The sequence below is a fragment of the Macrobrachium rosenbergii genome, chromosome 13, assembly GCF_040412425.1.
Source record: "Macrobrachium rosenbergii isolate ZJJX-2024 chromosome 13, ASM4041242v1, whole genome shotgun sequence".
Taxonomy (NCBI): Eukaryota; Metazoa; Arthropoda; class Malacostraca; order Decapoda; family Palaemonidae; genus Macrobrachium; species Macrobrachium rosenbergii.
The window spans coordinates 36,318,790-36,345,620 of NC_089753.1; the positions used below are offsets into that span (position 1 = coordinate 36,318,790).

At 34.0% G+C, this 26,831-nt stretch overlaps 2 protein-coding genes across 31 annotated transcripts in view; both read left to right on the top strand.

The window, feature by feature from the left end:
• Positions 1-26,831, top strand: part of RyR (Ryanodine receptor) — a 319,932-nt gene that overhangs the window by 181,298 nt on the left and 111,803 nt on the right. For 24 of the 30 annotated variants that reach the window (XM_067115198.1, XM_067115213.1, XM_067115211.1 and 21 more), the window contains 13 exons: positions 1,321-1,519; positions 4,037-4,261; positions 4,695-4,828; positions 5,274-5,357; positions 7,044-7,125; positions 16,447-16,627; positions 17,030-17,256; positions 18,364-18,718; positions 19,057-19,433; positions 19,596-19,733; positions 23,227-23,457; positions 25,233-25,348; positions 26,446-26,600. In XM_067115198.1, coding sequence (XP_066971299.1) covers positions 1,321-1,519; positions 4,037-4,261; positions 4,695-4,828; positions 5,274-5,357; positions 7,044-7,125; positions 16,447-16,627; positions 17,030-17,256; positions 18,364-18,718; positions 19,057-19,433; positions 19,596-19,733; positions 23,227-23,457; positions 25,233-25,348; positions 26,446-26,600 — 2,504 coding nt within the window. The remainder of the gene's footprint in view (positions 1-1,320; positions 1,520-4,036; positions 4,262-4,694; positions 4,829-5,273; positions 5,358-7,043; positions 7,126-16,446; positions 16,628-17,029; positions 17,257-18,363; positions 18,719-19,056; positions 19,434-19,595; positions 19,734-23,226; positions 23,458-25,232; positions 25,349-26,445; positions 26,601-26,831) is intronic. The other 6 variants (XM_067115210.1, XM_067115212.1, XM_067115226.1 and 3 more) reach the window with 1 other exon arrangement.
• On the top strand, positions 7,974-9,250 carry LOC136845191 (uncharacterized). The gene is made up of 2 exons (XM_067115228.1): positions 7,974-8,196; positions 9,072-9,250. The coding sequence occupies exons 1-2, from the start codon at positions 8,117-8,119 to the stop codon at positions 9,196-9,198; spliced, it is 207 nt and encodes a 68-aa protein (XP_066971329.1). The 5' UTR covers positions 7,974-8,116; the 3' UTR covers positions 9,199-9,250.

The following is a 26,831-nucleotide window of genomic DNA, read 5'->3' on the forward strand; positions in this document are numbered from 1 at the left end:
ATTGTCATGTCCCAGTCCTCTCAAAATTACATCTAGCAGTAGTTATGTTACTAAGGACTTAGAAAACTGTTTGCTTCCTTAATATATGCAGGAATAAGTTGTGTTCAATACCATACCCATAAAAGTGAAAGATCTTCCGAATAACAAAACTTTTACATCAGACTTTTTTTTTTTTGGAATTTTAGGAGGTAACATTTTTACTTTGACTGTCCCCCCATCCATCCCCCAACATTGCAGTAGGTTTCACTCAGGTTCCAAAGAAATAGAGCATAATAATATTTGAAAACTCATCTAGTGACATATATTTACATATAGAAATGCCTCTGGATATATGTATAAATGATGAAATGCCTGAACATACACAGTACCTTTAGGGAAGTTTGTATGAAACTACAGTACCATATCTTTATAAATGCCCAGTAATTAAAGTACTGGCCTTTGCTCATGATATAATTATTGTTGTAAAGATACTTCACAACAGTGTGAATAGTTAATGAAAGAATTAAAATGTTCAGTAGTTTACATATAAAAGTATATCTTAGTTTAACCAGAAATATGAAAAATATGCAAACACTGGCAGCTGAAAATACAGCCAATAGATGGGTATTTATCAACCTCTCAAATGCTGTAGGACGTCTTTCTGTAATTTCAACTTTGACCATTATAGTATAATTGATTATAGGTAAACCTCTGTGGATTTGAAGTTTTCCACTACGTATTATTATTATTATTTATTTTTTTTTTCCTCATAACTGCTTTCTAAAAATATTAATCTTTTTTGTAATTTAGATTCTTGATCTATTTAAAGGTAGTTTCAAAATCTTTGGTCTCCTTTAGTTCAGCCGTATTGTCAGTAGTATAGTAGATCTTGAAACACACTGATTTTAAAGTGTGGCTTCAGAATTTGCATGGCTTCTTATAGTCAGCTTAGTCCCAAGTGTTTAAAAAACATCATTGTTTTGCAAATATAAATTGCTTTGGTACCTCTTAACACAATTTTAATGCAACCTGTTTAATTTAAATATCATGTGATGTACTGCACCATAGTAATCTGTAGAAGTGCTAAATGCTTATTAGAAAGTACAGTAGTTCTTTTGTTTTGTGTTAGTGCTTTTTTCATATTTAGGAATCAAGGCTTGCACTGATGATATTTGATGTATTTTGCAGCAACTTAGCTTAGTGCAAAAAATCAGAATACCTTTGTATTGCAATAGGATTAGCCTGACTTTAGGACAAGATCATTTAGACTGAACAGTAATAGGAATTTATTTATCCATCCTCTTCCTTCAGTAGACTTTTAACATACTTTTTTGCACTCAGGTTTTTCATTGAATGGTGAGCTCATGATGGATGCTAGTGGCTCTGAGACAGCTTTCAGTGACGTTCAGGGTGAAGCTTTTGTACCAGCTCTGACATTGGGCGTTGGCCAGAAAGCACATTTGGTCTTTGGTCATGACATCAACCAGTTGAAGTTCTTCACCACTTACGGTCTTCAAGAGGGTTATGAGCCTTTCTGTGTGTAAGTAAAAGTTTTCTAGTCCTATCTCTGCATCTCAGTTTTATAATTACTCAGGCATCATTTAAATTACCTGTACAGTATTTTTTGAGTTCTCCTTTTTTGGCTAATGAGTTGTGTTTCTTTTGCAAATGTTTCCTAAGTGGATTCATTTTAGACATGGATATTATACTGGCAGGCATAACCATTAAGCTTAGGTATCAAATACCACATCATTTCATTAAATATTTGTTGGTTTAAGGGAAGCAAGAACACATAAGTTGAACTGGATAAAAATTTCCATGGTAATTCTTATTTAAAGGTATACCTTTACAAAACCATGTGACGTATAAGGAGCAACCACGTATGGAAATTAAATGATCTTAAAGATTAAGAAGCTGGTTGCACTATGAGGGCCAAGAGGAACTGTTAGTAGATTGCATTACAAATTTGGAATTACAAGCTTCTCAGTTATTTCATTGTAAATTTCCATTAAACAACCAATTTCACTGCAGTGTTCTACATTTGAAGATTTTTTTTATATAGTATGTACACAATTCATGAACATAAAAACCCTCTTTCTCAAAATGAATCCTCAGTGTAAAGTTTGGTTGGCCAAACTGAGTGCTAAATCACTGATTTATTAAAAGAGTAGTAGTTAAGCCATGGGTGAGATCGCCATCTAGGGAAAATTAACTGTTATGCGCAAAAAGCCCTTTGTATGATCTGCAAGTATAATCATCATCATCACTTTCGTCAACTACAATTCAGTGAAAAGGTTCAGTAAGCATACAGGTAAAACTTCCTGAGATCCAGATTTCATGAAGACCTGGACACCTTGCTGTTTTACATCCGTACAGTAAAGACGACAGAAGGAACTCCCGAAGGATCTGCTGGAAAGTCTATGGATTTACTGCACCAGTTTTCATTACCCTGTACTTTTACAGTAGCCAAAATATGAACATTGGGTAGTTGTTGACCGTTATTAAAGTGCAAGAGAAGCGAATTATAAGAAAAATTGAGAAAACTCAATACAGAATAAGATCAGTTTGCACGATGCAGCCATCCTTTTTAACAAGACATGCTAATAGAGGGTCTGCTTCCTTCCTATATTATTATTATTATTATTATTATTATTAATATTATTATTATTATCCATTTGATGTTTGCTCATCTTTAAAAACTTGCAGTGGACAGCCGTGAATAATTTAAAATTTATTTCAGTACAAAAACCTGTAGGGAATTTTAAGTGTATGTATGTGACTATGTGTTTGTCTTCTGACCTTTTCTTAACACATTTATAATCTCTCTCTCTCTCTCTCTCTCTCTCTCTCTCTCTCTCTCTCTCTCTCTCTCTCTCTCTCTCTCTCTCTCTCTCTCTCTCTCTCTCTCTCTCTCAAAAGGATTTTCTTTATAAACTTTCAGAAATAAACATTAAGAAACAATATAATGAATCCTTATCAACACCTGTAAAATAATCAAACTTATAACAGTCACTTACAGTATTAAGAATGACAAATACAGCAATGATACAGTACTGTACAAAATTATTTTTTTAACCTCTGAGCTACAACATTGCTAGACAAATACACATTCAGTGACAAACAGAAATACACCATTCATCATTTGATGCAAACTTTAAAAGCCAAAGCCAAGGTCAAAAGAGTTGGGTAGAATTTGCCTTTAAATACTTAATATGTCAGAGTTCGGCCAGTATGATGTTTTCACCTTATCCTATTCTTAAAGATATTTCTTAAAGAAAAAAAAGTCATTTCATTTTATTAAATAGCAATGTTAGGTAGTTATACAAGATTTTAAATAACTTCTAACTTGCTTATATTTTAGGCCTTTTAAATAACTTCTAACTTGCTTATATTAAATGCCTTTCAGTATGGACATTATTGATTCATTGGTAATATTCGATAAAGAGGGAAGTAACTTGGTGGCAGCAGTCTGGAGGATACCTAATCATGGAAACAGAACATTGTCAAGGAATTACCTGGAACTGAGGTTCATGTGGAGGTGTTGTCTACCATGTCATGACCTCTGTGTTGTCCTTTCCATAACTGCCCATGTATATCCGAAGTGGTAGCAAGGGAGATCTCACCCGCGATCTTAGTACCATTTCGCAAATTTTAACATACATTTTAGCATTTTTTTGTTTGCTAGTAATTGGGTATTATGGCTGTGGTAAAAGAAGTAAAGGGTTTGAAATCATAAAAAAATTCACACTTTTTCATAAATGAGCCACCATTTCCCCCAAGATGGGAGGGTCTTAAAAAATAACCAGAGAGCAGTCATTGCTATAATCAACCTATTAATGATCAGAGTAAGATGAATCTAAGTGGCACAAGGGTTTGCCTATAAATTACAGGTAAAAACTGAAGAAAAGATAATTAAATAAGATGGACAGATGGAGAACTCTGTATTTAATTCACATTTGTTTATTTTCTACTCTGCTTGTTTACTGAATGCCAGTGAAATTTGTGTGAATTTTATAAAAGTTTTACATTATTTATTGAGTGTCTGTTTCTCTTCCAGAAATATGGAGCGTCCAGTAACTTTCTGGTACACAAAAGATCAGCCAATATTTGAGAACAATGATGACCTCCCAGATTCCACTATCGATGTAACCCGTATTCCAGCTGGTTCAGAGACTCCTCCATGCCTGAAAATTGCCTCAAAGATGTTTGAGCAGTGTGAGAAGGCTAACTGGGAATTCCTCAGACTTTCTCTACCTGTTGTGTGTGACCAAGAATTTATTGAGTAAGTGCAAGAATTTTTAAAGGTGTTTATGCTATAGTATTAAAAATATAGTATTCATTGGGATACCGTACTACTGTATTCAACGAATATCCTCTTCTGTTTAGCAGAAGTTTTGGAATACTGTATCTCACTTATATTATTATTGTAATAGAATGGAAAAATTTGTTAGCCCCTTACTAGTGTAAGTTATCTTTGCTCTTATAAGTAAAAATCATACTTGAACAGTAATGTGAGGAAGATTTATGTAGATCATGAAGTAATCTAAGGACTAGTTGCTGAAGCTTCATTGCTCTTGTTTTATTGAATAGTGAAGTTTTATAAGGACATCTGGAAAAGTTGCCTGTAGTCCAAAAGTATGTAGGGCCCTTAAGTAATTAATGGTATTATGTGCCTCATTAATATTGAGTGTTTGGAATTCTCTGCTTCTTTCTAGGGAAGATGAGAAAGCTGCACGTTGGGAGGAGGTAAAGAACCGTCAGAGCAGAATCCACCACGGTGATTTGCAACCACCATCAGCCCTCCAGAGTTCACTTGTAGACACAGGGTTCTCTCTCTCTGACATCAAAGGTAAGCCTTATGAGTATTAGGCAGATATGAGAAGGTTCTTAGATTGCATGAATGATAAGTTACCGAGATGAATTATCTTGCTATAGCTATATGGCTGTCTGTCAGAAAGTTTGTCTTGTGCCTAGTGTGAAAACTTTAGAATATATATGAATTATAACTCATTATGTATATTAATGTTTCATTTGTTGATACATTTTTGTATGACAGTGTTGAGGGTTCATTTTCACTTGGTTTCAATACGTCTGATGCAGGAATTTTATTTTGGCTTTCATTCAAAAACTAAAATGCCAAATTTAATAACTCATCACCATTAAATATCCTTACGTCCAAGAACTGCATAAGAATAGTCTGCCATAATATAGTGAAATTTGTATAAAACAATAAAATTAATATGAACAACAAAAAATATCATAGATGAGTGCCTTACTCTGTTACATATAAACAGAGCTGCACTACACGAATGAGGAAGGGGTAGAAGCTGATGAAGGCCTGGCACCCAAGGAACCAGGAAAGACAACCCCTGAACCAGGTAAGAGCACAGTATTTAACTCCTGTTTTTTCTTTTATTGTTAATTTTTTTCCTTATTCTCTCATGCTTTTCCATTTTTCATTGAGCTCCTCAGGTATTATATATATATATATATATATATATATATATATATATATATATATATATATATATATATATATACACATATACAGGCAATCCCTGGTTTTCAGCGGGGGTTCTGCTCTGATGGCGTGATGATAAGCGAAAATTGCTGATAACCGAAAATCGGCGATTTTTGGCACTTATCGGCGCCAATAACCGGAGATCGTGCCTGTTAGTATGTATCAGTGCTAATACCCCTGATTATCGGTGCTGGTAAGTGGAAATTGGCACATATTGGCGCCGAAAATCACTGATTTTTGTCACTAGACAAGTGCCACAAAACCGGATCGCCAATAACCGGGGACTGCTTGTACTCTATATATATATATATATATATATATATATATATATATATATATATATATATATATATATATATATATATATATATATATATATATATATATATATATATAGAGTACAGTAAACCCCCGTATTCGCGTTCTCATGGTTCATGGACTCATGCATTCGCTGGTTTCTCAGTGGAACATATCTAGCCATCATTCGCAGAAAATTCGCCCATTTGCGGTATTTTTCACTGAGAAATATTCACTAATTACTGTATTTTCATATAATTTTCATGAATAAATGCACTTTTTGTGATAAAACTATTAAAATACTCAGGTATTAGCATTTATACAGGGTTTTTCTTGGTTTAAGCTATCAAAATGGGCAGTTCTAAGTGTTTTTAGAGGGGTTTTAAGCATTCATGATTTGACCTATTTATGGGGATGTGGGACGCATCCCCACGAATCTGAGGGGTTCACTGTATATACTCTGTACATATATATATATATATATATATATATATATATATATATATATATATATATATATATATATATATATGTATATGTATATGTATATGTATATACTATATATACATATATATATATATATATATATATATATATATATATATACTATATATATATATATATATATATATATATATATATATATATATATATATATATATATATATATATATATATATATATATATATATATATGCACATACATATTTATTTATACTTATTTGTTTGTTTATTTGTTCAGACTGGTAAGTAATACCTCTAGACACTCACAGGGCTCACTCAAGTGATTTATTCTTAAATGCTAAGTGAAGATTGGAGCAAGGTAATGTTAAATAAACTGGCAGTTATTTCAGAAGAGCTCAAGGAGAACAGATCTAAAGGCAGAAATGATGCTGCAAAGAATTTTTAGCAAGACAGCGTGATGTAGGTGGTAACACCCTGCAAAGCCTCTCAGAGAGAAGGATGTCTTTACATTTCCGTCTTCCATTTTTTTTGTGTATCTTTGAGGTAGATTTATTTTACAGTAAAGTATGGATTGGAGTCGTTGATTTGCCTACTGTTTTTTTTCAATTAAAAGAAGATTGTAAGTAATGAATATACATGTAAAAACATCAGCTGAAATGATATGATCATATTTCCTGTGCAAATTCACAATAGAATGTATAATGATTTATTTCATTTAAAATTGCCGCAAAGTTTGCTGTTGCTAAAATTACCAAAATATATTTCTTCTTCTCCCCAACAGCTGCACAAGCACCTGAAGGTGGCGGAGAGGATATTCCTCCAGAACCATCTGAGAGAAAGAAGCGTGGAAAGTCCCCCTTCAGGTACGGTTTTGAAAGGAAATGCAAAGCAAAATTAAGTTCCCTATAACTCTTCCCCTTAAAGATGTTGATAGGATATTAGTTGGTACACCACAGGAGAAGGGAATTTAGTGTGTGTTTTTATGGTGTATTCCTAATTTGATACATTGGTCCTGGTAATTTTCTACGTTATTATTGAATATGTCCAAATGTCAAGATATTTGTGTTGCCCTGGTACTATTTCATGTAATGTTTATGGATATTCCATTTTAATATAATTCTAGAGATAACCCTGTACTGTATTATCAGAAGAGGAAGTACACCTTTAGGGTAGAAAGTGCTACTATAGGTAGCAGCACTAAAATGTGTGGTGAATGAAAATTGGAATTGCATGGATTAGTATTTTATCAGTAACTAAAATTCATTGAATTGATTTTTTTTCACTGAATCCCATCATCACTTGAAATTAATTATTTTTGCTAATTCTGTGAGCACCTGAGTTCCTAATGTAGGTTTTAAATAACTATTTTACAATCTATTGCATAACTTGAATCTTTAAGGAATGTTAGCTTCATCAGTCTGCATTATGACAAGTGATTTTATAATAATTAAATGGGGAGTTCTATGGTAATTAATTAAAGAAAAAAAATGAAAGTACTATAGTGGGTATTTCATTTTTGAGATGCCTGTACTGTACAGTATTTAGTTTGCTTCATTATGGGAAGTGGAAAATATCATTTAGTCTTGAATTTGTAAAATTCCTTGAAATCTGTTGAGAACCATTGTAAATCACTTGGATGGTGAAATAATTACTGTAATAATAATAATAATAATAGTAAGAAATCTCAGTAATGTAAAAAAATGGAAAAAGAAAAAGATGATAAATGGGTAATCTTTTTATGTTGAATGCGTTCTGTCCTTTCCCCAAAAGAGACAGAGATGATTCTCATACTAACTTGCTAGAAGCATCCTCAACTGTTGAGTTATCCAAAGTAGCCATGAGCTAACTGCAAGCATGACCTCGAGTGTCTTTCTTGCAAGCATGGACCTGATTCGTGAGGACTTGACGGAACGTCGTTTGAGATTTAAAAGCAGGTAAGTTCGTGGCTGAGGTAACCCAATCCAACCCCGGTAGGCGAGGACGTTCGGGGCAATATCCATCTGGCCACAAAAGACAAAGCGACACTTAGAAAGACCTTTTTTGATGTGTATGTGGTTCTATTCCCTCTGGGATTTGGTGCTGATTTCATGTCACACTGTAGTTTCACATAGTCAGAAAGTTATTTTGCCCTCTGCTTAGCTTTACTCTTGGCCAAATTATTTTTAATCTTTTGCTTTGCCTTATTTCATATCTTGCTTCATCTTTAAGAAATGATATCTTCAATTATTCCCTTCATTCATATTTTCTTTTCGTAGTTGTCAATTATTATTTTTTCTCATATGCTGTAAGCTGCTTTTACTAGTGTATTGTATATTTTAGGTAACTTGAATGTAGAGGGCTAATGGTGAATGTTTATATCTTTGATGTATCATTTATTAGTAGAGTATTGGTCTGCCAAGTCCATTGCATTTAACCATCAGGACAGAGGATTCTCATAAGCTGATTCAGATATAGTGTAATTACTGGTATTTTTTTTTTTACACAATTTTGATAAGTTTATTATTGCACCGTCATACCACAATTCTGGAGAATTACTTATACTGTCGTTTTGAGAGCTTTTATAATGTTTGTTCCTTAAAGGGATTAAAGTGTAAGTGGGATGTAGAGAGCCCATTGTTTTTCCAGGAAGTATTATGAAAATATAATTTTCTTAAATTATATTGCATTCTTTAAAGCCAAGTTGTAGCCAAAGACGCCAAAGGTAATAGAACCACTTTTTGACTGATATACATGAAGATAAAAGATTGCATGAAAAACCCTAGTGGGAGTTATCAAAAAGAACAGATATAAAACCTCTCTGGCTTGTTAGGGTGGGCAGGGGAGGTGGCTCTCTTGGCACCCTCACTGACCTCCTTGTCGTGTCCCCCCCGCCGGCCGGGATCACCAGACAGTTCCACACCGCTGTTACTGCCGTCATGGCTGCCAGGTATTGGTGAATCGAAGTCTACCTCTTATTTATTGGTCTCTCTCGCTACGTTATATCTATTGGAAAATGATAACCAGCACGCATTCAACTTTTGTTATACCTTTTCCACTGTCGTTCCATTTTGTGCGTCCATACATTCATTCACACTCTGCTCATTGCTTTTTGGTCTTAGAGATTATACATGAAGACTCAGTTCCAAAGAAGTTAATTTTTAATAAGTTATTGGTAATTTTCTGTTACAGTACAGTATACAGTATATAGAAATAGCTGTATCAAAATTCTGTTAAACTTAACTTCATGTATGGTCATGACCTGATGCATTAAAAGAAGTGCTTGAGGATAGTCAGTTTTAATTCACATTCATTGGTTTTGAAATTATTCAGGAGAGTCATTTCATCAATTTAACAGAGTGACTGACTTTCCAAGGCATTTCTTTTGAGCTCTAAGCAGTCTGTTGTGCAATATTTTCTCTTCTGTGTTACTGGTGTTGCTTTTGCTGATTGCAATGTTCTTTGATCTTTTGAGGACTGGAATTCCATATTCAAATTTAATGACAGAGAAAAGTGTTGATATAATCAAAGTTCTTAATGCATATGCCAAGTGATATTCAGTGTTAGTTTTGTTTGTCCTGCTGCGTAGAGCCCATGGTAATGAGTCTGTTCACTAAGAAGAAATTAAAGTCTCCTAGTTGTAATCAGCAAATGGTCAGAATTTGTTTTAGTTTCTTCTCTCATCTATAAATCTTATGTCTTATGATACATCATTTTTATTGTAAACTTACATGAATTTTCTTATTTAAGTGTTTTGAGTACGTATAATGGTGACTATATTGTCCACCACTCGGTTTAGCTAAATACTTATCTGGCAAGAGTGCCTCCCTGGTAAACCATATCTATCTCTTAGAACCTTTCATTCTTTATTATACTAGCCATTATCTTCAAAGTGATAATGCTGTGATCATCATCATGAACATATTTACATCAACTTTTCCTATTCTTGGATTGGAGGAAAAATGAGGTCTTTCCACTCTCCTTTGTCCTTTGCACTCCCTGTCTGAACTCCCATCAGCTCTAGATCTTCATTTATTCTCTTCATTCATGATTTCCTGGGCCTTTGTATAGGTCTGCTTTCTACTATACTTCCAATATTTTCTCTTTAACTGACCAACTGTTCTTCATCCTGTCTCATTAGTTTTTTTTTTTTTAATCTCTGTTTTCCACTTGCTTGGCACTGAATATCTCTACCAATTCTTCATTCTTAGTATAATTTTTTTACTGCACTCTGGCCATGAACCTTAATATACCATGCTGCAATTACACTTTTTAAAAATCTCCATTTTTTCAGTACCAAGTGTTTCTGCTGCTTAGTGATGTTGCTGATACAGGTCTTATGTATGCATCAGATCTCTTTGCTCTCACTAATAGTGTAATGGGATGTTTTTAATCAGTGCATTAGCCGTCTCTCTCAGATTCATCTAAGCTGCAGCTATTTTCTTTAACTGCTCCCTCAATAGTACCTCTTTCATGGGTCAGTGTTACTCCAAGGTAAAAGAAATCTTCTGTCACAGCCAGGTTTTCCACTTTTCGTTCTTCCCCATTAGCTCTTCTTGTACATTTCTTGCATCACAAGTATCCTACTCCCAATATATTTTGCAATTCTGAGCATCTGTTGTCACAGCATCTGTTACATTTAGTGCATCGCAGTGAGTGCCCCTCCTCCCTCCACCCACCTCTTCTCACTGGCTGCTTTCCCAGTTATACTTTTTCCGTGGCTTCTTTTTCAGTCATAGTAAGCTTTGTCCCTCTACTCTCCATTCCACTCTTCCTCCTTTTAAACATTTCCACATGGAATTGATGGTGTACCCAGATACATTACAGTATTTTTTGTACCCTACAAGGCTGTGTAGAATTCTGTAAATTGTACGTAACTAGTTGGTCATTCATAATTTGTAGAGTTTTGAAATGGATATTTTTAAAAATTTAGATTAGAATAAATTGTAGAATATTTATTTTACTCTAAAATCCTATTTGCATTACTTTTTTTGCTGTATTTGTTTCTACAGCATTTTGTTAACATATGCAACACTGATCAAACGCAAGTTGCGATAAAAATTGGGTAAGGTTGTTAAGGAAAACTTATGGGAATAGCCGGATCGGTTATACCTTCAAAATGTTTTTGTGCCTGATAAATATGGCCAAGCCTGAAAGTAAATACTATTTTTATTATAGTGAACGCTTGTATTTTTGTATGATAGCTCCCTTATTATCTAAAGGATCAATTGTTAATGATTTCGTTATTAATTAAACCTTCCATTGCCATTTTACATAATGGTTAAGTTTCTGGAAAATACTAAGTTATCTCCAAGTATATGATACATGATCTGTGCAATTTCAATAGATATATGTCATTATACTGTGTGTTTTCACTGTGGTAGTACAGCATTTAGAAACATAGCTCATTTTTTGTTAATAATTGTGGAACAGAGTAGAAGTATTCATTATTATTATTTTGATTCTTAATGTTCTCAAGTTTTCCTATAGATTGAGAATCAAGTTCTTTAATAAATTGTCATTGGTATGCATATACTGTTATAGTTATGTGATATTGTTTTTTTGAATGATTCTGTAAATTCCTGTTTACTCCTCCAAAGTAATACTTTCACAATTGAAAATGTTCAGTTTTCATATTTATTGTCATAGAATCTTAGTAGTATATCAGAGGTTAGATTATTTTTAAAACCCTTTTTTATATCCCTGACTAGAATTGTGCTATCCATCAGAACTCCTTTAAGCAACTGTTCTCTTATGAATAGATGCATCTGATGGGTTTTCCATTGTATTGTTCTGAATTGCAGCTTTCCAGTTTTTAGCCAAAGAAGTGTTAGCAATAACTACTGAGCAATTATTGTTAACCAGCTTTCATACATTTGGTTTGCCATGGAAATGCACTAATTTTTAGTTGCCCTGAATGCGTTTACTTTTGATTGTCCATTTACCCAGAGTGCAGATTTTTCTGTCGGCAAACTATCGGAATTTTGAAACCTATAGTCATCAGTCAAATGTTCTGATTATATGTATTAATAATTGAGACTGCACAGCATATAGTAAAGTTCCAGTCTTTTCCCACGAAAACATAAGCTTAAATTGCATTCAAGTACTAATGTGTTTATTTAAAATACAATAACATTATTGTACAATAGCAGCTTTTGTTAGACAAAGCAGAAGACCTAACTTGAATGGCATTTCAGCAAAAGTGGTAATGCCTTCATAGTGATGTCACTCATACAGAAAATACTCACTGCCACTCACCAAAACAACTCATTCTTTTATTTGCTCTTTTATGAAAGGATCATTTACAGCATTCACTTTTGATTGTCCGTTTGCTATTTTTTATTTCCTTTCATGATGTTTCATGTATGTCATCTTTAAATAGACATATCTTTATGTTATGTTCAGATTATTCAGTGATCATAATTCACATTACCAAATGTGCTTAATGTGTGTGAATAGAGCATTACATCTTGTAATTTATATCAGCTTTTAAATTTATAGCCTTTTGATTAAAATTCTAGTAAGAATTAACAATGAATAGTTCTGCTGATTTAGCTTGAATGTCACGTTGTTTCTTCATAGTATTGTGAGTTCTGCTGGTTTTGTATAAGCATTTTTTATTCAGGGTTTTTATTTAATAACAACAGTATTGTAAGTTATTTTAGCTTTAGGTTGCTCCCTCAGATTCAGTAGAAGCTGGAACTGTCGATTTTCATTCTTTATCGTTTTCAGGATGGTTCTTATATGTAAATCTTTACCATTTCAACGGGTTTTGAGATGGTAGCTAGGCACGTGATATCAGACTTCTTTAACTTTCTCAGGCTTTGTCTTAAGCAACAAACACCAGCCAGTCAGTCTGTCTTTATCACTGACATCCTTTCATTAAGATGAATAACAAACTGAATCTTGTTACGCAATGAAAATTTTTTCCGCGTCTAGATGACATAAAACTCACTTGTGCCAGTTGGATAAGACAGTGTGTTATGAAGGTTTCAGGTAGGCAGTTTATAAATAGCCACTTGGCATCTCATACAAGTAGACTGAAATATGGCCTCTTTTCAAGTTTCCATGAAGTAAACCAGTATAGAAAGCATCTTCTTTGCCCTGTCACCTGGTATTACCATTAATCTGTCCTTGAAAATGGAACAAAATTGGGATGGGATTGGTGTATGATAAAGTAAGTACCCTCTGCTGATGATGATATCACTGGCAGAGTCATTACTGCTTTTGCTAGATCTGGATTTGTCTCAGCCAGCAATTAGAGCTATTGTAAAAATAACATTGGTCATTATTTTTTAAAACGCAAGCTTTATTATTATGTTATTTTATCTGATATTAGTAATGTCATGCTTATTACTGTTCCAGTCGAGTAATTTTTCATGGATTTTCTTAAAAGAAGATTGCATATATAATAATACTGTATAATGATTGTCTTTCAAGCGTCTGTACTATCTCTGTCCTGTGAGGCTTGGACACAATGTATTTATGTTCATTTTGCATTGTGGCAAAGCCTATCATAGCTAAGTGAAAAAGATATAAAGTAGTCTATAAAATAGTAAAAGAAATCCAGAAGGTAGTTCTTGTATATATAAAGAAGAAATCATTCTAGAACTGTACTTTTAGGCAAATGCTATCAACTGTATTGCCATTCTGTCCACTAAACTTCCTTCTTCATGTGATCATTTATCATTCAGCTGCCTTTAAGCTGGCCCCATGAGATCATTTTTATCATCATTAAGGGTTGTTTCATTTTATTTACAAAACATGCTTATTCTTTGATCAAATCGGGTCCTGCAAAATATGATTGGTATGTTAGCATGTACGGTAGTTTATGTAACATGATGTTCAGTTTGTTCTTGCTAGCTTTGTCAGGAATTCCATTTACCTTTTAATTGTAAATTCATTCCCTGAATAGATCAGATCTTTGCTTTTATGAGAGTTCACCAGCAAAGAATTCAAGTTAAGCTCATACACTACATGGAAAGAAAGGGAAAGTTTAAAAAGTATGGAAATGGTGCTGCTAAGATGTTTTTTCCATCCAAGATGAATACAAGCCTGCATCTTAGACAGTGGGTTTAAGAAATTCCATGAAATGCAGATGAAACTGAAAGGTCATTATTGCAAAGGCGAATAATATAAAGAACTAATTCCTTTAAATTGGCTGACTAATGATATTATGGGTTTCACATACAGTAATGCCGATGGAAATGTGAAGTGAGAAGAGTGCGTCACAGCTTATGAAGTGACAGCAGTGCACGCTCAAGAAACCAGAGATCATTATCTAAAGCAATATACTTAGGGAAGTGGTCCTTTTAAGAAGTTGAAGGGATGTCCGGTTGGAAGCCATGAGAATAATAATGTATCCTTGGATAGAAATCTTGAACTGCCAAGAGAGAACTACATGACCATCTGAATAGTAAAACTAGTTTCTTAGAGGTAGACATAGTAAGCCTATGAAGGCATGTTAACATTTTCATCTCTGAGATTCAGATCAGTCTTGGGGAGTTGTTTCCAAAGGCTCAAATATGATTGGATTAATTAAATGAATATTTGTACATAGAGCTATAAAGCAAATGGCTCTTGAAAGTTGAAATAATCCTTGTTTTGTTTGCCCCAGATCTAAATCTATTGAAATAGGTATTAATATTATCTCACTTTTCTAGCATATAGGATTATAGGATTGTGAAAATAATATTAGCATTTCTGAGTTAAGCACTGCATAGCTAAGAAATGGATGAGAATGTTGAGAGTAGGACCTAGGTGTTATAAACAATTATTGGAAGTCTAAGTACTCATTCTTATGGGCTGCTAAAACAGCAAGAACCCTTACCGGTACAAGGCCATTGTAGTGTAACAGCAAAAATATGGCCATTCAACCTCCATTAAGATTACCAAGATGTTGTTGCTTCCTGAGAAGATTCTTGTAGGACTAGTGTTGTTCATTGCTCTAAGTTGAGGGTTAGATGTGCCAACATTTTCCTCTGCCAGCTCAGATATCTGTCAGATTTTATTCTCCATGTACAGTACTGTATTTTATTCTTAGTATCCTTGCTACACCTATTTATTCCATTTATATTACCTGTGGACATTGTATTGAGTATTTAGAGTGCCCGTGTAAATTAGTTTAACCCTTGTACAGAAGTGAAATTCCTGAGAGTAAATATTGTTTTTCCTAATACCAGCTTTTCCTAGAGTAATAGGACCAATTGTTATTGTTTAATGCTACTTCATAGTGGTTCCAAGAATTAAGATACCAGCATCTTGTTATTTTATACAAGTAAATTTTATCAAAGTATTGGTTCACTTTGTGATGAACTGTTTTGACAGGACAGAGTACTGTATTATGCATGTGAAATTGTTTTATTCTTATGGTTCTTGGTATTTTTACAATGTAAATACTATGGGCATTCCAGGTTATCATAATTCATGATATAATTAAGAGGTAATACTGTAGTTTTACCTGTATTCCATATTCTTTTTGTGCACATTCAGTGGTTTAGGTACAATTGACTATTTTTAAATTGGTTATTTTCTTCCAATTTGAGCCTGCAGTTTTCTGCATTTGAGTCTTATCTCTGTGAAGTTACTATTCGTTTATACGTTATATGTTTGGATTTTACATGTGTACATACAGTATGTTTAATGTTTTACTTTTTGTGAAATCATGAGAAGTACTTTTATGTATGTTGGTGTTATTTTCATCGTTTGCTGTTATATTTCCATATGGTTTATTTTCTATACGGTTTTGCTTTTGTGCTTTGAATCCGAGAGACAAAATCAAAGCCAGGTTCTTTTCACTGATTTCATCCGTATTCATGTTGTACTGTTTCTTCCTTCTACTTTTTTTTTTTAATGACAGGCTCAATAGGCACTTGTAAGATGCCCTGCAGCCTACTTGTATTATATGAGATAACTTTTACTGGGTATTTCACCTCCATCACTTATGTATTCAAGATAGCCAGTGCACTGCATATAAACTAGATTACTGTATAAGTCCAGTTTTTTATGTCTTCTGTGATCAAGAAGTTTAGTTTGTATACTTAAAGTATCTTTAGTTATTATCATATTTATATTAATTTGCTTTATTGTTTCTTGATGAAGTTCATGTATTGATACTGATACAGAAAAGCAGCTGCCAAGTAGGTCACTAAATATGATGCTATGATTTTAACTATAACTGTAATGACAGTACTTTTGCTTTGCTTCAGGTTCTTCAGCAAGAAACGTGATGCCAGCTCCGAGAGGGCTCGAAGCAAGGGCAGGACCCCAGAACCCTCAGGTAACACTTTGGAGGTGCCACATGGAGCCAAAAAGACCAGGTCCCCATCAGTTAGGCTGTCAAATGCTGCTGATGGCAAGCTCATTCCCCCTGCTATTCCTGAGCGTCAGGTAAAGAACAAAAAATGTTTTGTTAATACAGTGTGCTTTTAAAATTCTAATACTTCAGATATTTTTTCTCTTTTGATTACTGCACACTATAAAACTTAATGCTTTTTAGTTAAAGGAGACTGAATATACTGCTTAAAATATGAAATAATAATAAGTTTGCCAATTAAAATATCATTTGAAGGTTATCTTTATTGTGTGTTAGCGATGTTTTATGATGGTTGTTTCCTATCTACTGTACAATGTTAAATCTTGATAAGAAGAGCATAAAGAGCATATTTTTAGAGGTTTGAATCCTTGCCATTTTATGGAAACACCACCTCAGTTGGTGTAGGAATTGAAATGTGAGTTTTCCAAGGAATATGGTTTCTGGATATGTTAATTGATACCCATTCCTTTTCGCAGGGTGCTGGAGAAGAAATCCGTGAGGAGGATCTCTTTGATCCTGAGTGCCTTAAATTGATGAATGAATACTTCTATGGTGTAAGGATCTTCCCTGGTCAAGATCCGGCTCATGTTTACATTGGTTGGGTCACTACTCAGTACCACATTCATGACACTGCCTTTGATCAGAGTAAAGTACGATCTGTCATTGTTCAAGAATACACAGAGGAGGGTCTTGTGCAGAGCGCGTAAGAACACTTTTGATGTTTTCCTATTTTATCGCATCATTCCAGAACCAGATAACTGGCTAATACAGTAAACCCCCCGTATTCACCAGGGATGCGTACCACACCCCCTACGAATAGCTAAAATCCGCGAATATTTAAAACCCCTCTAAAAACACTTAGAACTGCCTATTTTGATAGTTCAAACACAAAAAATAAACCCTAAAAATGCTTATACCTGAGTAATTTACAGTAATAGTTTTATCACAAAAAGTGCATTTAGACATGAAACTGATATGAAAATACAGTAATTAGTGAGTATTTCTCAGTACCGTGAATGGGCGAATTTTCCGTGAATAATGTGTATATGTTCCATAGAGAAATCCGCAAATAGGTGAGTCCGTGAATCATGAGAACGCGAATACGGGGGTTTACTGTATATTGTTTTATTGTAAATCAAGTTCTCATTATCTGAATGCCAAATAGCTACTTAAGCAAAATGTTGATAAACAGTAACACTATTGTATTGGAATAGAAGGTGATTAGATAAAGCATGGGAAATTTTCATTAAAGAAAAACAAGCAACCTCACTGAGATTAAAGCAAGTTAAGAATGACTAGGAAATTTTGATGTATAGAGAGACAATGCCTCATTTTGAGCATGCTTTGAAATACACTTTGTATTATTTCAGTGATAAAGTTTGTAAGAGATTCAGCCTTATCAGATTGCTAATACCAAAACTAATCTGTGGGAGTAAGATTGTTGTCCTGAGGTCATCTCTCCTAACTTTGATCTTAGCCTCATGCTGTGACTTGGTGTTTATATTATATTTCTCACCTTCGTCAGTATCATTCTCAGCCTTTCTTGAACAAAACCCTTTTTGATGTGTTTGAAAGCATAATTTAGATATTACTTTTTTTTTTAAAGAATATTTTTTTATTACATGTATAAATTGGTTTCCATGTGTGACCCTTTTATTGTGGCTTTGGTTGTATTCTTTCAGGGAGCTTTGTTGTTGAAATGTTATTACATTTTATTTTCCAGATGTTACACTGGCCAGTTGAATTTTTGAGACATGTATTAATCTTCATTGGCATAGTGTATTACTAATTTTTTGCATTCACATTACAGAGTAGAGCGTCACAGCTGCTATATGTTCCGTGCTGATGAGCTGCATGCAGAGGTAACATCTGAAGCTGGTGGTAAAGGAGCTTCACAGGGTATGTTTATCGGGTGTTTCATCGACACGTCAACGGGCTTTATTACACTTCAGTGCGATGGCAAGGACACCAGACACAAGTACCGCATGGAACCAGGAACCAAGCTCTTCCCAGGTGTCTTCCTAGAACCTACCAGCAAGGAAGTCCTTCAGATTGAGCTTGGCCGAACGCCTACCACATTGCCACTCAGTGCAGCCGTATTGCAGAACAGTGATAAACATGTTGTTCCTCAGATGCCTCCTAGGCTCAGGGTTCAGATACTGAAGGTATGTAATTTATGGCTGAATTTTATCTGAAAATGAAGTGCAACTATTTATGCTGTAGAATAATCAGACTACTGCAAAGGCAAAGTTTTGAAATATTGTCAGTGCTTATGAGGGTGGTATTATATGAAGATTGTCATTGATGTTATTGAATCCTGCTTAATTGATATAGTGAGCTTTTTAGATGATAACTTTTCCATCGGGTTTTATTAATCAAACTGCACTGGGCTGTTTGTGCCATGTTTTCAGTTTAGATGCTTAATGTCACATTAAATTATTGTATAGAAAACTGGACCAAGTTATAAAAGAAATGAATAGTATTTCACATTCTTTTTGGACAGGCCAACCAGTGGTCAAGGGTACCTAATATCAATCTTAGGATCCATGCTCTAAAACTGTCTGACATCCGTGGTTGGTCTATGCTGGCTGAAGATGCTGTGCCCATGCTCGCTCTCCATATACCCGAGGAGGACAGATGCATCGACATTCTCGAACTCATTGAATATGAGAAGTTACTAAGCTTCCATGCACAGTCACTGGCTCTGTACTGTGCAGTGTGTTACCAAAGTAATTACCGTGCTGCTCACACGCTGTGCTCTCACGTAGATCAGAAACAGCTTTTGTATGCTATGCAGAATGAATATATGTCTGGTCCTCTGCGTATGGGATTCTACAACCTCCTCATTTCTCTACACTTGGAAAGCTTTGCCAATACAATGTGAGTTGTTTTTATTTTTTCGCTCTTTGACAATTCTAAAGTTATTGTAGTAATGTGTACAAGATTATTGGTTCTTATGTTTTAAGCTTTGTTAAATTAAATTTTAAGCTTTATTTTTTATTCCTTTATTGCTTTACTGAGATACTTTTTTCTAAATAACAGGGAAGTGACCCAGAATGAGTTCATCGTTCCATTGAGTCCAAACTTGAAGGAGATGTACCAAGATGAAACTGTGGGCAATTCAATGTCTATTACCCACACTGAATCTGTCCGTCCAATAATGTCCATGTCTGATATTTCGTATGTATAATTATTCCACCCTTTTTTTAAATGCAATCCTTAATATTTCTTATTTTGCGTGAAAATAATCTTACTTTTGAACTTGATTAAATGTGGCACATTTAATCAAGATATTACTAGAATTTGAGAAAAATTATAGAATTAATGTTTTTTTCTTGATTACTAATGTCATTTGTTTTTACAGTAATACTTAGAATACTCTTGGTATTTCAAAAAATCATTTAGGAAATATTTTATTTGGTCGTTGATAATGATAATAACTACAGTATTCATAATTTTCTTTTGCCATTAAGTAAGGCCATTTGAACGGGAAATTTTTTAGTGTATGATTGGTATTTGCTTAATTTGTATCCAAAGTAGACTCTAGTACTGTAGTTTTTAAGAGTTGTTTTTCATTGCTGATTGCGGTCTTAGCAGAATTCGGTTGGTTATTCCATATAATTTTTTGCTAATACAATAGATAGAAGTGAAATAAGTTTCTAAAGTTTTAGAATTAGGGTAGTAGACATTATTTTATAATGTTACAAAGATACCTTAGAATTTTATTTCACATGTACTAGATTGAGCAATGCAATAGTCTTAGTTTTAGTAGTGTACCTAAGGTTTCTATAGCACCCAAGACTGCCATACTTACTCTCTATTATTTATACTGTTTTGATTTGTAGCTACTTATTTTCTCTGTTGAACAACATTTTCAGTATATTAATGAAATTCTTTGGAGGGGGAATGTGGATTAATTATATTCCTGAAAATTATTAATTTCTTACATCAGGAGCAGCCACATGCATTTTAAGGAAGGGAGACTTAACAACTGAACTTGCTCTAAACTAAATTGATTTATAAATCATGCAATAATGTCTTGCATCATAGTTTGGTACTCTATTACAATTAGGTAAATTATTGAGAAATATACTGATCCTTTATTTCTCATCGATATACTTTGTCATTCATTGACATTTTGTACTTGGCACTAGTGTTGGCTTTATGACTGCCAAATTACTTTGCTAATAAGTGATTACAAAATTCAGGATTTTTTCTTGTCTGCAGTTATTCCACAGTGGTTTTTCACATGATTGCAGATGTGTTTGTATGAAAAACAAACCTGTTACTTTACAGAACCCTCATTGACGCTTGAGGCAAAAATACTAATCTTTGATGAAGGTAAGACCCTCCACTTCCTTTCTAGGATGAGTCCTTTTGTTTTACTTTCTGTACCAAGTCATTTGAGAATTTAGTATTGAGGAAGTTAGATGAATGATAAGAACATACCTGTTCTTATCAGGAGAGCTCCCTGTCACACTTGTTGAAGCTTACCACATCTTTACATGAGTTATTTGTAACAATACCTTTGTTGAATTTTCATCTTTTACAGCAGTAACCAGCATGTATTGATGTATTTTTGTTTGCTGATTATGAAGCTGAATCATATCTTTCAAAGTTGTTTATTTAATGTGTGGTTTAGATCTGTGTATTTTTCTGCAGTTGTATAGATCTTGATTTGGACACCCAACTTAACTTCATTTATTTGTATCTTGGCTTTGGTACTAAAGGCCTTGCTGATCTGTATTTTATAGTGAATTTTCATAAAAGTTGTTGCACAATGCACTGATAATTATTTATGTTTCATATTTTGTCTTGTTGTTAATAGGCCTCCCTTAAAGCACAATTTGTTTTGGAGATTACCACTAAAGTGGGTTCTGATTTTTTTGTAAGCTGGCGCTATTTAGGTACTTTACACAGTACATTTTTATATGCCTTATTTTCACATATTTCAACTCCTTGTAATACAAATCTTCTAGCTTAACACTCGGTATACAATCAAAGTGGGCAATATGAATATTCCCACAACCTAGTGTGCTTGCATTATCACTAGACTTTCTATATACAAAAGTTTTTCTGTAAAAAATCAGTACATATAACTAATGAATTTGTCTTAAAATCAAACTTACGGTACTCTTGAGAAGCTTTGGAGTTGCTCACCTTCATTCTATACTGTATAGTTATGCAGCTTTTTTTTTTTAATTTTGGCATTTTCGTAAGACCAAATTGAAAATTTGAAAACTTAGTCGTTTCACAACTATAAGCCTATTACTGTGTTGAAGTGTTTGCTGTTCAGCTTTAGCAGCTGATTTAGCATATCAGGTTCTGCACATGGCTTTTAAGAAATGATAACTTACAAAAAGTGAAATGGAGGGTCTCCACAGCTGGGAAGATCTTACCTGCAATCTGACCAGTGCTTCTCTTGCTGTAAAACCGGATCAGAACTTGGCCTGTTTCCCACATAGGTTTGCATTTATGAAACAAAAGTTATTCTGTTATTCTACAAATATACTCTTAAGTAGATCCTCCATGAAATGCCTTTGCTATTAATAGCTGTTGCTGTAAACATTACTGAAGTGAACTTTAAGAAACGTAAGGCGGGCTTCCTGTCCTTTTCTGTTGAATGAAGTTTGATTTAGTAGTTGCTTGAAGGAACCCTTCTGTTGCACCCTGTCTTTTTATCTGATTTTGCAAAAGAAATATATGGGGTTTATTTCCTACTAGATTATTGTTTTATAATATTCAGCAAATACCCGTAATTTTATTTTTATTCTATTTATTTTTAAACCTTAAACATTTCTGTACAAATGAAGTTATACTTTATTACAAACACTAACAGTGGTTTGCTTTCAAATATCGTTTAACCAAATAACCATTTAGATTACAGTAGATGCTTGAGGAGAGAATGACTCATACTCCAGCCTCACAAACAGTAACACCCGTTGTATCTCCGTTGTACTGTATAACTTGGTTACTTCTTTTTTTTAACTGTTCAGTCACATTTACCATGAAGACCTATTGAATATTTCTTTTTTTAAGCCTTTTATTTGCTTTTTTGTTTTATTTCTTTTATTTTTATCCTTGTCGACCGTGCCATCCCTGAACCATGCTGATCGCCATGCTTGAACAATGTTGCCCCCAACTTCGGTGCACGGCCTACTCCATAACTGTGACTTCTTCCATCCTTGGCTACTGTAACAAACTGGATGTATTGGCTAACACATTGTGTGCTCTGCAATTGGATGTCTGGCCACATGACTGCCGGGTCAACTTATGAATGATGACCTGTTACTTCATCTCCGGTGTTTGGCCGTAAAATTACTGATCCTCATCTTCGATGGACGTAACTTCTCATCTTTCGACTTCAAAACCACTGAGATGTTTTTACTGATGTTTTTGGCAATGAATTTACTTACCTTATACTGAACTACTGACATTTTACCATTGAAAAAATATTTGGTGTTGGAATACCACCATGTTACTGTGACCTTTAAAATTCTCTGCAACAAATGCTTACCAACTCTGCCCAACCCTATGGAATTGTTGAGGATCCTTTTTATGAACCGCTGACGTTTCTTAATGTGATTTGTGATTGGATACCAATCTCGTATGCTGAGGAAATTTTTCTCAATTCTCATCAAAATCAAAATGCAATGGTATGTAAATGATTCAGTCAGTCTGGTGCCATAGAAACTGCTTCTATTCACTCTATGTTAGCTTCTCCAATACCTCACGAAATTCATCACCACAGTACCAACATCGAAACCATCAAGGGCCTTGCTTCACCATACTTCCCACTGGATGTAGCCCGAGAGTTTGTTATGACTGCTCTTGGTGATGCAGTCAAAACCAATCAAGTGCATAACAGAGATCCCATTGGAGGTTCTAATGAGAATCTTTTTGTGTAAGTATAATATTCTTACTTTTTCCTGTTGTTCTGCTTAGTTTAGTGAAACAATTTGCTTATGAAGTTTATTTTGTGTGAAGTATTTTGCTAAGATGGATAAGGCAGATTTTATAATTGATCACCAAATTTTTCTAGTATCAGTTGTTGTCATACTTACCCATGTTTTGTTCAGTAGAGTTGATCTAGGTCTGCAGGTTCATTATCTTAATGAATTTGCTCCATTGAGTTCAATTTGATTTGTCAGTGAATAAATGAATCAGTATGTAAAGGTTACTTGGTGTGACAGGTGAAACCAGATTGTATTATAAAATGAAGATGATAAGGAATATTGTAGTCCTTAAAAAAAAATCTCACACAGTTTCATTATGCGTTCCTTAATTATTTTTATGTAAGAAAGCAAAAACACGAAATTTCACATATGTCTGAAGATTTGACATAATATCAGAATGTGTTGCTTAGGAACAGAAATTGCTCTTGACTGGTAGTCAATGATGTGTAGTTAATGTGCTAGGTTACAGCTTACAGTATCATTTCAGATTTAATCTGTGTGAAGTGTGAGCTTCCATGTGTGATTTACTACTATTTATCGTTTCGTTGACTGTTTATCATTTCTTCATCTTCTGTTTCCTTTCCCTTCCAAGATTTTTCCTCCGTTACTTTGCATATAATTGTAGATAACCTCATGCACTTGTAAAGGAGGGTTAGGGATACAGTATTGTGCAGAGTTCGTCATCTATCCTACAAATTGAAAGAATGTTGTGTATCATAGTTTTGTTTTATTGATCTTCAAGGGTGTAGAGTAGTGACTAAAACAAGTAAGAATGAAACAGCAGTGAAAGCCCACTCTATTTAAGATAGTGCATTGGGAGAATGTATGAAAGGATTTGATGTTGGGCTTAAGAATTCTTGTTAGTTCTTGGCTGGCTATTCCTACGGGTAATGATAGTTCTGATAAGCCCCTAGTAACTTGTAGGGTTGCAGAGACAATAATGATTAATTGTTTGGTTTAAATACATGGTGTGCCTAGGTTAATAAAATGGAAAAAGAGGGTTAATGCTAGTAGAGGTAGCTAGCATTTTGTACATGCAAAGGTTTATGAAGAATGCAGATGAGTTACAGAGATTAGATAGAAAATCACTTGAGTTCACTTTAAATTTTTCGTGAACTGGAGAATTTCCATAGACACACTGGGTTGCAATTTCTTGTGGCTGAAAAAAAGTACTAAAGTGGACCAACATTTGCCACTGAAGAGAGCCAGTGGTTTAGGTGGGACATCATACATTCACAGATGATAAACTGGGATAAAGATCAGAAGCTTTTGGGAATAGCTAGTATCAGTCATTAATCAATGGAAAAGAGATTTCACAGTCTTTTCTTTATATTATGATATCTGATATTTGTGTTATTTTGCCATTCAAGTCCAAATATGTCTTGTATATATCCCTCTTCCACCCCTTTAATCTGATATTCCATTTAGTTTAATGAGAGATAGCACCTAACATACTACTATTCAGATTCTAATCTGTAGTTCTTAGGAGTTAAAACACTATAAACAGTTCCAGCTGCTGTGTCTTGTTCTTCATTCATCTGAGAATAAAGATGCTATTTTTTTTAAAAATAATAGATGATATGTTTTTCTTGTGGATGTCAAATTCTTTGAAGTTTTCAAGGAGAATTGTATTGCAGCTGATTTTTCTGATTGAAGCTCCTCATTATGGATGATTTAAAATCCTGATATGGATTGGTGAATTACTTTCTCTTCATCTTCACAGGCCACTCCTAAAGTTGGTGGATAAGCTGCTGCTAGTTGGAATACTTCAGGATGAGGACATCCTGAAGTTGCTCATTATGATTGACCCACAAACTTGGGATCCTGAGTTTGATGTAGGTGAGTTACATCAACACAAAACTTGGTACAGTACAGCTTATGATTTTGCCCTCAATAAATCTGGGGCTTTGATGTAAAGTTAGAAGTTTTCTTTGTACAGTATATATATATATATATATATATATATATATATATATATATATATATATATATTGTGGATATATATTTCAGTGTTAATGTTTTGATGAAGTCCAGATGTTTAAAAATCACTGGATTGACTACAGAGGAGTGGTAGAATTGCTTGTAATTTATTTGTAGGAAGCAGCAAAAGGGTCTTCCATTGTCCATGAACAAAACATTATATTCTGCTTTTTCCAGAAAAATTATTGTTTTATGAAAAAATGGCATACAATGGAGGCTTCATAATCCTTCTGTTATTTTATTATTTGTAAATAATAGTGCAGTCATTATCCAGCAAATTTAATGTGAACTACAGTATATACAAAGTGACAAGCATCTCTTTATTAGGAAATAACATTAATAAAATATTCTTGGAGGGTATTTAGGCAGAGACCCTTTTAGCTGCACTTGTTTGTATAATGTCCTAATATTTAAATTCAGATTGTCAATATAAGGATTAGAATTTTTGTTTAGATTTTCAGTATATTAGTACAGAAAACCTTTTGCAAAGTATTTTCTTCTAAAGTTTGAAGGTAGTTTTTTTCTCTAAAGTATGGAAGAAACTGTACGAGTCCTTAAAAAGTTTGAAATGTGTACCTTTTTGTTTTACTGAACCCCAGGAAACATGGGGTGAATTGAGTTTTATCAAAGTTTTTTAAGCATTGTATAAAAGATAGCAGCTATTAAAAGTAAACAGTGCTTATAAGTACTATACTCTATGCATTAAAATTCTAGTCCATGTACAGCGGCTCACCTCTGTATTTGTCATGTAATCGGGGTGAAGTATGAAGGAAACAGCTTCATTGAAAAGCAGATACGTGATCTTTGGATTATAGGTAAAATATGCCAAGAGGATGAAGGTTATGTAGACATAGACAAAATTTTAAGTTGTTCCATGATTAGAGAAAATGTTGCTGTACACTATAGATAAAAGAACAGGTAAATAAAGAAGCATCTTTTGCCTGTTTCTCTTGCAGAAGGCAAAGATGCTGACAGGAAGGGCTTATTGCAAATGAAGATTGCTGAGGGTGTGAAGCTACAGCTTTGTTACGTCCTTCACCATCTTTTGGATATACAGAAGAGACACAGAGTGGAGAATATAATTTCCTTTGCCATGGACTACGTTGGTGAGGTGAGACAGGGTGGACTCTAATACTGTACTGATAAAGTAAGGCCTTAGAGCACAAGATGATTTTTTTTCATAAATTTTGGTTGTGTATCATTGAGGTAGGATGATGTGTACAAGATAGCTGGCTTCTGGATCATTTTGTATGGAGCATATGAGCTTCTGAAACCCTTATATATTTTCCATAGTTTGTTAATAGCATAAATTTATGTCAGTAATATTTGCTGCGGAATTTTA